The 15,050-nt window shown below is 38.1% G+C and overlaps 2 protein-coding genes across 9 annotated transcripts in view; one reads left to right on the top strand and one right to left on the bottom strand.

Annotated features, from left to right (window-relative positions):
• DNAH7 (dynein axonemal heavy chain 7) overlaps positions 1 to 7,436 on the top strand; it is a 120,148-nt gene extending 112,712 nt beyond the window's left edge. For both annotated transcript variants that reach the window (XM_075512168.1, XM_075512167.1), the window contains exons 59-64: positions 383 to 520; positions 1,780 to 2,010; positions 3,087 to 3,239; positions 5,094 to 5,271; positions 6,650 to 6,753; positions 7,152 to 7,436. In XM_075512168.1, coding sequence (XP_075368283.1) covers positions 383 to 520; positions 1,780 to 2,010; positions 3,087 to 3,239; positions 5,094 to 5,271; positions 6,650 to 6,753; positions 7,152 to 7,358 — 1,011 coding nt within the window. In that variant the 3' untranslated portion in view covers positions 7,359 to 7,436. The remainder of the gene's footprint in view (positions 1 to 382; positions 521 to 1,779; positions 2,011 to 3,086; positions 3,240 to 5,093; positions 5,272 to 6,649; positions 6,754 to 7,151) is intronic.
• Positions 7,437 to 7,556: 120 nt separating this feature from the next.
• Positions 7,557 to 15,050, bottom strand: part of SLC39A10 (solute carrier family 39 member 10) — a 57,021-nt gene continuing 49,527 nt past the window's right edge. For 6 of the 7 annotated variants that reach the window (XM_075512171.1, XM_075512176.1, XM_075512169.1 and 3 more), the window contains one exon: positions 7,557 to 10,784. In XM_075512171.1, coding sequence (XP_075368286.1) covers positions 10,626 to 10,784 — 159 coding nt within the window. In that variant the 3' untranslated portion in view covers positions 7,557 to 10,625. The remainder of the gene's footprint in view (positions 10,785 to 15,050) is intronic. The other variant, XM_075512170.1, reaches the window with a different exon arrangement.

The following is a 15,050-nucleotide window of genomic DNA, read 5'->3' as shown; positions in this document are numbered from 1 at the left end:
GAAAGGACATAGTAATCAGCTTAATTTATCACACAGGAGATGTTACACATCAGCAAAACGCCTTCAGACACTTGGCAAGCAGTGGGCCCAGTGGGCTGCAGCCCCTTGCGCTAGGTATCTTATTTTGTAAGAATTTCCAACAGCTGTCAGAAATGTTGTCAGAAATTATTTAAGCAAAGCCAATTCTGATTTCAGGGGAAGAGGCTGGACCAAAGGAATTTGTGAGGCACAGTCAGCCCCTGTATTTCCTTTTGTTTCTTAGTTTACACACTGTATTCATTACACTATGAAAGTTTGAATGGTTTTGAGACACAGCTTGCAGCCTGTCATAAGGTGTTTCTGCATCTCCTTTTAAGTCTAATTTTTTTTCTTTTTTTTTCAGTACCAAAGCTATATTGAATATACAAAGACACTTCCACTGAATCCTTCCCCAGAGATATTTGGAATGAACGCAAATGCTGATATTACCAAGGATCAGTCAGAAACGCAACTGTTATTTGATAACATTCTTCTTACACAGGTGTGTAAAGAGTAAAAGTCACACGCCATCTTACTGTAACTTTCTACTCTATCTCCACGTTAGTATGTTTGGATTTTTTTTTCTTTTTACTGGATCTTATTGTGTTGTATCTCCATTCTGGTGAAATTACTGTTCCACTTAAGGCTTTTTTGGTTTTGTATTTTTCCTGACTGTCTTCCTAAGGAAACATAGCTTCTGTGATCGTACAGTCAGTTTGTACGATCAGTACAGTACAGTCTCTTCTACTCCGCCCAGCTTTTAACAATTTTCAACTTCTTGGCCAGTTTCAGTCCGGTTTGTAAGCCAGGGACAATATAGTTCCTGTAAGCTTCCTGAGGAAAATGAAGAGCTGAATGTAGAGAGCAAGAGGGACATGGGAGGGACAGCGAGACAGAACTTGGCACTGCTCTGTGCCGTTTCACAGCACCTGGCCAGCCAGCGGTGCTGGTGGGTACATCAGAGATGGGAGGGAGAAAGATTGGTTTACAGCGGAAGCAGGATTTCAGCAAAGTAATGAGAAGGACACAAATCTGTAGGAAACCAGATTTTGTTAGTTCTAAGCTAATAACTGATTGCAATAATATAGGAAAGTTTTGGGCCCCTCACTACAAGAGAGACATTGAGGGGCTGGAGCGTGTCCAGAGAAGGGCAACGAAGCTGGTGAAGGGTCTAGAGTCTCAAGTCTGATGAGGAGCGGCTGAGGGAACTGGGACTGTTTAGCCTGGAGAAAAGGAGGCTGAGGGGAGACCTTATTGCTCTCTACAACTCCCTGAAAGGAGGCTGTAGAGATGTGGGGGTCGGTCTCTTCTCCCAGGTAACAAGTGACAGGACGAGAGGAGATGGCCTCAAGTTGCGCCAGGGGAGGTTTAGACTGGATATTAGGGAATTTTACTTCACTGAAAGGGTTATCAAGCACTGGAACAGGCTGCCCAGGGAAGTGGTTGAGTCGCCATCCCTGGAGGTATTTAAAAGACGTTTGGAGGAGGTGCTTAGGGACATGGTGTAGTGGTGGACTTGGTAGTGTTAGGTTTACAGTTGGACTCGATGGTCTTAAAGGTCTTTTCCAACCTATACAATTCTGTGATTCTGTGAAATTCTGAAACAAATTAATTTCAATCACAGCGGAAGAGTGTTGGAACTGTAATGATCTTTTAAACAATGCCTTTATAACAGCTCTATTTTCCTGCATTTTAAATATTCACTCTCCTAAGTCCTCTTTCTTTTTCTCTAAATAAATCCAAATTTTTGGCTCTCTCTAGTCTCGGGCATATGGTGGTGGTGCAAAATCCACTGATGAAGTTGTTCATGAAGTCACAGGTGACATCCTGAGCAAACTTCCTCCCAATTTTGACATTGAAGCAGCAATGAGAAGATATCCAACCACTTATACTCAAAGCATGAATACTGTGCTTGTCCAAGAGATGGGACGCTTTAACAAGTTATTGCAGACAATACGGGACTCCTGTGTTAACATCCAGAAAGCAATAAAGGTGAGCTGAAGATAACCTTTAATCTCTGAGCTATCAGTGCAAGTACCTTAGAGAAGTGACCCTGAAGTCTGATTCAGGTCGGTCAAACACTTTAAAGAATCCAGATTCCAAACTGATTTATTGATCTGTATCTTAGAACTGATAAGAGTACAATGGAATATAAAAGTACTATTGTTCCTACTGTAGAGAAACCAAAACAGAAACTTTTTAACTTGCTAGATTTGCTAGCAAATAAGATAAGCAGTAACTAGGTTCACATCTGTTTTTCTGCCTCACTGGCATGAAAGACTGAAGCACCTCACACAGTTTCTTACAGATGAAAGCAGATCTCCTCAACACCTCAAACAGCAAATCACTGCTAGTGAAGATTCCAGTTAAGATATCACAGTCTAATGTCAATGTTTGTTCTCAGTAGGAATCAAAACCTACAGCTGTGCAAAATACAGAAAAAAAGCAGGAAAAAGTCAGTTTGGGTAATTTTTATTTATCCTTGTCCTATTGAGTGATGGTTATCCTTGTAATCCTTGATTATCTTTGTTTATCCTATTATAGCTTAAGGCTGACGAGGCATTTAAACACTCCCCCCCCCCAAAAAAAAAAAAAAACCAAAACCAAAACAAACCAACAACAACAAAAAAACCAAAACCCAAAACCACCAGTCCTCTCCCCAAACTACAAGCTGAAAAGTCTGCCACTTTAGAATAAGGCACTTGCAGCAATGTCACAGAGTTTTGAGAAAACTAATAATAATAAAAAAGAGCATTTACAGTGCTCTGGGAAGAGCGTGTTTCTGAGTAAGAATGGCAAGGGAGAGTGTTCCAGTATGGCCAGTTTTCTCCAAAAGAGGGTATGCACCTTTTCCCTGACCAATCTAGTGACTGAGTACCAGATCAGAAGACCACAGTAACTTTTTTATGAAATCCATTATGTCCATTCTTGTTTTCAGTGTTGCTCCTCTCTGACTTAGCTAGAAGTTTGTAACATCTGTTGGACAGAGCACTATGTTGATTTTTAATTGTTGAAGCAAGCCTGTTAGGTGAAGTATTTTGACATCTTCCTTTCCAAATTTCTTTTAGGGGCTAGTAGTGATGTCTGCTGAACTGGAAGAAGTGGTAAACAGCATTCTGAAAGGCAAAATTCCAGGACTATGGATGAGTAAGTCTTACCCAAGCCTCAAGCCTCTGGGCAGCTATGTGACTGACTTCCTTAATAGACTGAAGTTCTTACAGGTGAGCACACCCCATTTACGCAGATTTGTTCAATGCCACTTATCGTTTTTGTCCATTGATCTCCACAATGGTGATCTCCACTTGTGATCTCCACAAGTGAACACGCCCACACAAATTATTTCCACTGAATAACTGCCAGGTAAAATTGAGTTCATTCGTGCATCTGTGTCATATAGCCGTTTGCTCATCACAGCATCTAATGAAGCACTACATTTTGCCATGTACCCTACACTTCACAGAGCGAGCTGCACTACGTCAATAATATTATATGACAGAATTGGCCTTCTGAAGTGAATTTACTAAGGGCCTCTTAAACTGCGTATAGATCTGGTAGTGGTAATTAATTAAAATAGAACTTAGGAAAACACTATTGAGTTTCTTTTCCAGCGAGCAAACTTAAATTAGTAAAATATTTTAACACAAAATCTCACATTAAAGTCAATACCAAGCTTTCAGTAGAGTGCTAGAGAAGAAAGCTGGATGCGCTAGGGAGAATGAGTGAGGTTCCTTCAGCTGTAAGAGTGCAGATTCCCAAAACTAAATGAGTTCTATCTAGAGTCTCAGCACCATTCTGTGGCTTAGTAATCTCAATCAGCTGAAGAAAACCAATCTCATAGCAGGTTGCCTACTCCATACCTGTTGTAAGAACAGGTCCCAAGATAGACAAAAGATCTAGGAACAAACATCGTAAGTAAATTAAACAAAAATTTAAAAAAATCAAAAGAAGCATCCAGTTTCAGGTCTGGAAAGATATTCACAAAATTGCATTTCCAGAGAACCTCTATTTTATTTTTTTGGACACGCATCACCACACTTCAGTAACTTCCACTTTCATCTGTAGCAAGCCTGACAGCAGTATGTGTAAAGAACAAAAGTGCCATTTCTGGAACAGAATCCAGGACAGACATTAAACTTGTACAAACGGAAAACTGCCAATAGCTATGAAGATGATTTTTTTATTTCTTGGGAGGAAAACTACTTACTAGTAGAGACAACTAGTTTACTTGTCTTCCTGGTAATTCTCTGCAGCAAATAATCGTAGCAAAACTTTTTCAGACGTTATTCAAAACTGATGTTTGCAACAATGAGGAAAAGGTCTTCTTGCATGCAGTAAATATTCACCATTGCAACAGACCTCACATATATTACAAGCAAATCCAATGAATTTTGGCATTTTAAAAAATCATTTTTATACAGAAACAACCCCTGCCCCCCAAAAACCCCCAAAACACCAACCAACCAAAAACCCCCAAACAAAAACCACCCTCCCTCCCCCCCAATCAACAGAAGTTTAATTAGGCCACATATCCTCCTCATGAAGAAATCAGCCCTCCTCATCTTCAACTTGCTGTACACACTTACAACATGTGACTTCAGCCCTGGAAGGGAAATATGGCCCTTTCAAAGAAAAAACAGCCTGCAAAAAATCTGTCATTTGCACAGAGAAAGACAGATGAATGCTGAACAGCCTTCAGTAATGAGGGAGAGAAGGAGAATTGAACACTCGTTTGATGAACTTACAAGGATGATGCATGCTTAACAGACTTATTCAGACTAAGTCATTCACATAAGCTAAGTATTCCCAGGCAACAGTGTTGGGCCTTTTTTGTGTGGGTGTTTTTTTGTTTGGTTGTTTTTTTTAAAACAGAAGCTAGTGACATTTTAAACAAGTTTTTTAAAAAGACATGACAGCCATCCAGAGTTCCACTGCTTTCAGAAAAGAAAGAGACAATCCTGGAATCACAAAGGGAGAAATTACTTCTGCTGTTATTCTAGAAGATAACTACTTTCCTAAATACTAAAAAAAATAAAAGGCAGGTTTTTTTCTTTTCTCCTCCTCTCTTGCTGCTGCAGCTGTGGTACGAAAATGGAGCTCCACCAGTGTTCTGGATTTCAGGATTCTTCTTCACTCAAGCGTTCTTAACAGGTGCCCAGCAGAACTATGCCAGAAAACACACCATTCCAATAGACCTACTAGAATTTGACTATGAAGTGCTGGAAGATAAGGAATATGAAATTGCTCCTGAAGATGGTAAGTAAATGCATGACACAATTATCTGCCTTTGCTGATGTATTCAGAAGTTAACATTAATTTGCAGACTCAGAGTTATGCAATTAAGTTAATGAATTCAGCTGGAAAACACACACAACTGCACTGCTCCCCATGAGATGCACAAGAAGTGAAGAGGCAAAATACTATTTAAGTCCGTAAGAACTGCTGAGATTAGTTCACCTCCTGGATTAGCATGCAGATACCAAATACCACCAACAGAGGCCACTCCTTACCCCAAACTTCCTACAACAGATCAAACTTTCAAGTGATACCTAGCTTGCCTTTTTTTCCCCTTTATTTCACTCCATTAGCATATATGTCTGAAGACTCATATTTTCCTAAGCCAAGGAAAACCAAACATTTAGTAGAGAAGTTGGGTATGCTACTTTAACTATACCTAGAAAAATACCTTATGGATATGATCACAATGTGCAATAGGGGACTGCTCTAAGGGGAGGAAAGCCCTATTTTTTAATCAAAACACTTTATTATATATTACTTACCTTAGGTTCCAGTTGCAGATACGTTTGTTAGCTTGCCCTTCCTCAGAAAAAAGGACAGATTGAACTGTTCTTAATACTCTTTTTAGTACTTTTCTGAGGATCAGTTTGACTGGAAGTTGTGTAAGAAGGGATTGGCAGGTTGCCTGGGAGAGCCACATCCAATCAGTTTCAAGTCATTTTCTGTTGGGGCAGGTTTAATTTTCAGTCTACAGAGCAAGAAGGTACAAGTTTGATGAAAACAGATGTTGCTGTAATTTATTGTTTTCTTCTGGAGAGCTGATGGAATGACAGCTGTCATTATGTCATGGCATTATGACATGTCAAAATATTTATGCTTTTTAAACATTTAATTTTTTTTTTTTTTTTTACTCCTTTAATGAACTGCTTTAGAAAGGTATAAGCAAGTGGCAATTTGAAACATAAGCAGTGAAACAATGTGAAGACTACTAGTGAAAGACTGTTTATATGATCAAATCTCCAAGTTTGGAAACATTAAAGCTGATAATATGTAGTACATACAGAAAACTTTATAATAATGACAACTGTAAAAATAGTGTCCTCTACTTTGGAATAATTTTAACCTCTGTCATTCAAAAAGGCTGGATACACTATGATATTGCTAGACATTGTAACTTTATAAATCTTTACGGAATTGTAATCATCATAAATGGTAATACAGTATACGATTGTGTTATACTCAAAGTTATTCGATCATCACTTGGAACAGACAAAATTGACAAAAAGTCCCACACAATCAACTGACAGTTAGTAAAGTGTGTTGCACTAGCTGCTGCTCTTATCTAGAAAACATTTTCAGTTTTTGCATAATATGGTATCTTTTCCAACTGATTCAGGGGTCTACGTTCAGGGACTGTTCTTGGATGGAGCACGCTGGAACAGGCAAACTAAGAAGCTAGGAGAACCTCATCCAAAAATCCTCTATGATACAGTACCTGTGGTCAGTATCTTTCACTTGGTGACATTTTATAGTATTATATACCAACAAATACTGTAGAATTAATACTCTTAAGTTCTAGTCTTGAAGAAAGGAAGTAACAGGGTAATTCTTTTAAAAAAAAAATTGAAATGTTTTGTGTTGAAATAGAAATTAAGTGTCTGAGAGGAGCTGAGAATCTTCTGCTAATAATGAGTGACAGGGAGTTTGGTGTTGCATATTTTGGGAGAGGAAGCAATCTGATAAGAGAGAGGAAACAAGAAACAGGTTTTTCAGGGCTATCTGTTAAAAAGCTAACAAAACAACACAACAATGTCAAAATAATTTGGCCAAGCCAAGACTGTTTTCCTACTTTTTTTTTTTAACTGAGAGGAAAAGGATTATTTTATTCTTTACTGCAGATATGGCTAAAGCCGTGTAAGAGAGCAGACATTCCACAGCGACCAAGTTACCTGGCCCCAGTGTACAAGACCAGTGAGAGACGAGGAATCCTGTCAACTACAGGCCATTCTACCAACTTTGTCATTGCAATGACTCTCCCTTCAGACAAACCACAAGAACACTGGATCAGACGGGGTGTGGCGTTATTATGTCAGCTTAACTCATAAACCTATCACAATTTATGGAGGTAGGTGCATCTTCCAGATCACTTATAAGGGATGCATGTCAGTCCTGAAGTGCCATGTAAAAAGAGAAATCAAAATGAGTTTGTTTACAATGTTGCGTTTGTTCCTTTCACGAGATTTGAAACAAACTACTAAAACAGAAAGATGCACAATAAAACCTTATAAAAGCCAACAAAAATATCTGCTCATTGAATAATTTTATTTTCTGAAGGCTCCTTATTTATAAGGAACATAGATAAAATGAACACAACACTGTTGACAATGAACAAAACAGCATTTGATCATTTCCAGCTTTATAAAATTTTAAAAAATGATTTAGTTATAACAGAAAGACTGATAGCTCAGCAAGTTATCATATAGGACCATAATCACATTTTAAACCATAGACTCAATTGTTAATGGGAGGGGAAAGAAAAAAAAAATTAAAAAAAAATAATATCACACTGCATCTAGCTACTACAGTATTTTCTAAGCAAAATCACAGCGGATTGAGTGCAATGTGATCTACATCAAAATTCATATGGGATGTCACACAGTGACAGCATTGTAATATACAAGTAACATTTATGCCCTCCAACAAATACAAGTTAAATGGAACTCTGGATTCAAGCAGAATGGAATGTTGAAGCCAAGTAGAAATGTAGTGGAATTCAGATTGTCTGTAACATGACTCAAAAGCATACATTAGAATCATTTGGAATTCAATACTGGTGGAAACATATAGAAGAAGTCACAGCTGTTACACTGCTCTTCATAACTTGTAATAAATACTAGAAAATAAAAGGAAACAACCCATATTTAATGAAAAATACAGTACCTACCTTCAAGGACCATGTTTTTCCCTTGTTTGAAGATGGTCTTGGAAGGAAGTTAACTATTTTCCTATAGAGGCAGTGTATTAAGCTATAACCATATTCCAACTAATACAAAAGTAAATATACTACCTGAAATATAGAAATCTTCATTTGAAAAGAATTAAAAGAAATAAACTTTAAAAAATGATTTGACAAAAATATCAGTTCAACCACATAATGACCCCCTTAATTCTATCGAGTGTAACAGAAAAGGAAAATTAAGGGTCAGTTTAATACATAAGAAACATAGGTTGCTTAACCTTAGATCCTCAGAAGGTATCCAGTGAGTTAAGTCTCTCTGAAAATGGTATTCAGGAACCTAACACTGGCACTATGAAAAATGTCACCCAGGATCTTTACACTGCAGAAATTCAGTAATCTGAAGCTAACAACAGTGTGTTTGCTCATTAGGGTCCAACAGTAAACGTGTTTAAAGAAGAAAAAAAGAAAACCTGAGTTCAGAGCATCAAATGGCTGCATGCCCGAACTCTGGGCTTTTGGCTTCTTCACTGAAGAAACTGAGCCCTTCTTTGAAATGGACCCTTAATACTGTTTCTTGATACTGCATTAGGAAGAAATACTGGCAAGAACCAACCGATATCTTTAAAATACGTGAGCTGCTCTCAGTAAAAACTAAATTGACCAATGACAGAAAACACACATTAACTTGAAATGGAATGAAGATACCAACTGGCTCTCATTAAAGGCGTTAGGATCAGTGTTTTTAGCAGCTACACTGGCACCAAGCAGACCGAAACAAAACTTACGGCACATAGTCAAAATACAGCGTTTACCTGGCATACACATAAAAGAAGACAAACTGTATGTTTTTAAAAAGGCTACTACCATGCTTAGGACTGGTACTACAGAATCAACTTGCACTCCTCACAAACTCACAATTTTTTTAAGGAGATGGGTACAAGAAGAACTAACTCATGTCTGGCAATATAAGCATATCAGCACAAGCCGATCTAGGACAGCTGATCCCAGCAAGTTAAGGCCCAAATTTTCAGTCTATCCTGCCAAATTACACATACCACAGATCTATCACACCTGCTTTTTAATAATCTAATTTAAATACCAAAATTGTAAAAAAATATCATAGAAATGAACTCCTTTATGCTGGAAGTAGAAAACTTCTTACATACACTCTACTGCCAGAAATGGCTGGTGCTACAATGTCTGATATCAAGGCATTGTAGAAACACATTTTTATCTGATATTACAGTATTGTAAATAACCTACCAGTACTACATACACAGAGCATAATTTAACCTTTGTGCCCAGGTTCAGTAACTAGCATCTTGCACTTTGGATTGTTTAACATGAAGAGGAGAAAACATTCCAACATAACTGTTAAAAAAATGGAGAAATTCCCTTATGGATTCTCTGTTAAAAGAGTTTGCACAAATTCACAGCCACAATTCTTCAGTAGTTTATGCTGCAAGTGGCACACAACACATGTTTAGCGTCTGTAAAAAAGAACCAGAAATAGCTCAATAACTCCAATATCAGGGATTTCCCCAAGCTAACACTAATTCTACTGCATTTTGCATTTTCCTACTACTATCAAGGAACAAACATCAAATAAATCTTAGTCAGGAAAACATCGTCAAACTGATCCTCGACAGAACATAGCACTTTGCAGCGTATATTGCAGCAGCCTGCCTTCTTACACATGAAGTTAGTTTATAATGATGGAGTGCAGCTTAATGCATACTCTTAAGAATTTAAACAGTGTTTAGGTTTTGGGTTTCTTTTTATTTAAAAGTTAAACCAGCACAGTTGTTTCCAGTCATGTGCTGTTGTAAGGTTTAATACTTCAAGTCACCACTATGCAGAAGAATCAGCACAGAATGAATATATATACATATGCACATATATATATATATATATATGTACGCACATCTATATCTCTCTATATATATCTATACATATATAGAGAGATATATATGTGCTACTTAAGACTTATGTGGCACTAAAAGCTTACTCAGGTTCCTTGCAGAGGTATGAATTTCAGCTGTAACATTTTCCAGGTTCTGTTCAAAGGGTACCAATGAAATGGTATTTTCCCAAATGAGTAAATCATTCACTGTACTTTCTCTTTCTTAAGCAAGCAGTGCTTCCTATATAGCACACTGAACTTGGCATTTATTTGTCATATTTAGTATTTCCTAATTGTGGATCACTTGAGTTTAGAAGATGCATTGGGTAATCCCATCTGATCTGAATTAGAAAAAAGCAGAAGTTAATCTATGCAGAAATGAATATACTGTGCTTGTGTAAGTAGTGCAAGCCACTGCTTTTCCTCTGAGCAATGTGCATACAGTGAAACAGTGCAGACTCAAAGCCATACAGTAACATTATTGTAACCACAGTGATTACCAGAATTAGGTCAAAACTGGATGTCAAGCACAATTTTATCTTCATAGAGGGCAATCACCAGCATGATGGCAAATCCAAGAAGCAGGCCTAGATTCTGAAGGATGAACTGCCCCACAGGACAATAACCATGCTCTTCATTATCTCCATCTCCATGAAGCATTTCTGGAAGCTAAAAGGAAAAACAATTTAGAAAGTTATTTCACCTCTATTCCATTTGTACACCAACAAGTTTACAAGATGATACTGTCAAGAATAAACACTCCAGGATTCAATTATAAAAACAATACACTAAGACAGCTAAAACTTTACAAAACCACTACATTTGATAAAAACATGATCACATCATATATTTGCAAAACAAACTAAAAATGCCTTTCCTTTTGCCTTTTTTTTCTTAAGCTTCTACTGGATCACTCGTCTAACTTAAACTTCAAGTTCCTCAAGATAAGGACCAGCCCAGCATTCTTCGGGTTCTGCTCTTTCGCGTTCTTTTACTCAATTAAAATTAAGTCATGCTCAAATGAACATAATAAAAAGCTTTGACTATTGCTACAGTAATCAGATTGCTATAAATATATCCTTTATAATGACTTTGCTGATTAACTTGGCCATTCATTTGTCACATTATATGCTTATACATATTCACATACATTTCCCTTTTAAATATGGGAATAATAGCTACAAGTAATTCAAGAGAAATTCTATGTGAAGCTGTAAGAAATTCTGAAAGGTCTGGATATTCCTTATACTCCTCACCTATAAGTTATATTGACAAAAGCAACAAGTAATAGTGGACTTGGAAGATGTAAAAATGATTCTTACGAAGTATCTTACAAAGCCACCCATACAAAAGAGAAATAACTGAAAATGTTTTACAAAGGAATTAATTCAAGAAAGAATGAGGTAAATGAAGGAATTCCTTCAAGACACACTTAGTACAGAAAAACATAGTACAGAACAAAATGGAAACTTCAGGTAGTACACAGCACAAGCCTCTACTTATTGCTCTTCATTAGATAGGCTAGAATAGTTTTGGTTATTCCGAGTACCTGAATACTGCACAACAGACAGTGACAAATTATCAGAGCATCAAATCTGCTGAAAAAGCAAACATCTTACCCATCTGGTCTTGTATTACTGTATTTCAGTAAAGCTGACAATTAATTTGACCCATTTATATTTAAATATAAAAAACATACTGGTGTGAAAAATGTTTATCACCTATACAATAGACCAGGCAGCTTAACAGCAAGCACTACACCAAATCATAAAGTACTGTTAACTCATTAAGAATAAATGGTATCTGTTTCAAAACCTAGGAAGAGCACAGTGCTCTGTCTCCAAGGTTTCCTGTCATGGTATGATGAGTAGAAGTGGAAGTCTTAGCTACGGAGAGTGACAGCTGTCATATTTCCCCAAAACTGTAGAACTGAACAGCAAGAGACCCCTTTAAGATAGAAAAAAAGGTTATTTAACAGTTACCAGTACTATGGGCACAGTCCCCATCACTGTCTTCAAAATACTTATTTATTTTTTTACTGTTGCCATATCTGAAGAGGTGTGCTAATGCTCCTCTTTCTTGTACGCAGAGTCTGAGTATGCAGGCAGAGCAGGCCAGTGCCACTTTGTTCTCCCTCAGCTGCAGAATCCCAGTGTAGAAAGGGTCCTGGAAGGACTCTGAGAGGGAAGGAGGAAGGTGGAAGGAGGCTGTGCACTGCAACAACTTGTTACTGGCAAAAAGCTCTCCTTCCATCTTTGAGATCTAGTCCGCACATACATGCATTAGCACTGTAGGAACCTCTTGCATATTCACATTTACCTGGAGGCAAATCCCTTGAAGTACCTCATTTGAATAGGTACTGCCCAACTGCTCTACACAGTACTGCTTCAACCCTTATGTCTCTGCAACAGTGCAGTAGCTAAAGGAGGTATAAAGAGATCTTCAGATAGCAGCTTGGCAGGCATGAAGAAGAAATTTTTCAGAGAAGCCACAGATGTTTTTTGAGATCTGGTGGAACATGCTCTGGATGAAAAAAAAAAAGGCTTCACCTTAGCATTACCATAATAGGCTTTAACACTGCCAGTTATCTACTTTGACAGCATGTCTAAAGATTACTAAACATTTGGCTTTATTAGCTATTGATGTGACCAATCTCAGGGACCATATAAAGAGCCTGGTCCTGTCAACAGAAAAAACATAGCACCCTCTTGAAGCTGAAAGCTTATAGTTTCAGCCCTAGAGATATAAGGAACGAAAAATATAACAGATATAAATTTATTTTCCAGTAAGATACGATTCAAGTTGGACTGGGAAAGAATATAGGAAAATTTACTGTACCCATTCAAACCAAAACAGCAGTGTCAGGAAGGAGGATATTATGATTATTCTTCTTATAGTTATCACCAAATGAAATGTCACGAGAATCATGGAAAGCCTGAAGGACTTAGAAAGGCCTGAGTTTAGATGCTACTGGAGAAGAGTATTCTTACCATTAGAAAACACGTAATTAGACAAACTTCAGGACAATTGGATGCAAAAATACTAAAAAGTCCATTCTCAATGGGCTGGTGTAAGGAACGGATGGAAAACTGCACCTGTGTGAACCTCTGTCAAGCTAGGGAGGGATGAAAATCTGTTCTTATTGTCAGATAAAAAGACAATAAGGTCTTTGAGAGGGAGGCAGATTATGGAAACATCAAGACAAAAATCTGATGCAGTTTCAAGTGTGTCTTGCAGAACCTTTCCTGCTCTTATTTGGTCAGACCATTGGGCTTTGACTGTGGTTGCTACTATGATGACTGAGGAAAAGGACAAGGAATAAAAGAATGAAAACACTGCTTTCCCTTATACATTACATCTTCAGTCAAAATAAGTACAGGAAATAAATATCAGCCACAGAACTTATAAGCAAGTGATATTTCAGTAATTATAGGCTACTCTGTAGAACATCTAAAGTTGCATGAAGGATCACTCTTGACCATACGGACACTCTATTTAGCAAGCCCTGAAAAGGACTTATTTACCTTATAATAGATATAATAGAGTATATTTACAAATTAAAGTTCTCCATAACAAAGTGAAATATGCCATGCTGTGGTGGCCAATGCTTGGCTTCCATGAGTCCTAGTCATAAAAGGCCTAATGGCAAGCAGGACTGAATGAGATGAAGGTCACAGGAGGAGCCTCCGCCACCGTGTCCTGCCTTGACCTGTGCTCAAGCCCCCGTTTGATGACTACTAATGGGACTAACATGGGATCTTCAGAACCAAAGCTGAGTTTAAGAGAAAGTTGTCAGATGTGGAGGATGCCACCTAGAAACAAGCTGGAAGCGCCACTGACACTAAGTTTCTTAAGCACCAATGTGGCAGTAGTGCTGAACACAGAACTAACTGCAGAGGTCAATTTGCTAGAGGGCAGAATGGCCGAGACAGCTTCTGCCGACACCAGGAAACTCAGTGGAAACTGAACCGTTGCTTTCAGAGGTCTTCACTAATGCTTCAATGATACCACTGAGGCTGAGACACCAGGCTCAGCAGCCACAGCTAGGAACTGGCAACTATTGGCCACAGCAGCAAAGGGGAGAGGGATCTTCATAATGTCAGCTGCTTTAGTTAGCACCAGGGAAATACAATCAGTCCACACCAGAGCAGACATCTGACAGCCTCATAGACAGTGATCTGACAAAGATGTGATGCTGTTTCAATGAGAACTGCTGAAACACGAAGTCTGTGCCTGTGGCTTAAAGTAACCAACAGATGCCTGCCTGCTTTGACAAGTGAGCCAGTGAGAGTCAAACATCACACCTTTCATTCCTGCACCAGTTAACTTTTGAGGAAGCTGCTAAAAAAAGTGGTTTGAAAACAGGATAGTCAGCACAAATGTATGCAGGAGAGTAGAACTAGCAGTGTAGGCTAACAGAGCTACCAGATATGGCAACAAAACCTCTGAAGACATTTGGAAAGTTGAAGAAAATGCATGGTTTGAAATACTTAGAACAGTAAAATATTCCATTTTACCCACAACAGAAAACTGAAACAGGCTGGTCCTCATTCCAGTGAACCCAGCCCTCTACGCAGATGCTATGAGGTTAAACAAAATCTCTGCTGGAACATCACTCAAAGCCAGAACTCCAGTTACATTTAAGTATTTTTCTGTAAGTAGTATCTAGCCACACCAGGCGATCCAAGTAGCAATCTACTGATAATAGCTAGATGGCTACTTAGTCTATTTGAGGAGAAAAACAACAGCTGTGAGGAAACTTGCCACTGCTTTAGATGTCTGTACTAGGAAAGAGTAGTTTGTGAATGAAGCAATGGAAATCCCGAGAGACACTCTACAAAAAGCTGTCTGAACCCTTGTGAATTAAACCTTTAACTAGGTTGGAGTTTCTAGTTTAATTGGTTAATAATTTAATACAATACGAGATCTGTCCTT

The sequence above is a fragment of the Mycteria americana genome, chromosome 9 (genome assembly GCF_035582795.1).
Source record: "Mycteria americana isolate JAX WOST 10 ecotype Jacksonville Zoo and Gardens chromosome 9, USCA_MyAme_1.0, whole genome shotgun sequence".
NCBI lineage: Eukaryota > Metazoa > Chordata > Aves > Ciconiiformes > Ciconiidae > Mycteria > Mycteria americana.
The sequence above is the reverse complement of the archived record's forward strand: the minus strand, read 5'-3'. Positions and strand labels throughout refer to the sequence as shown.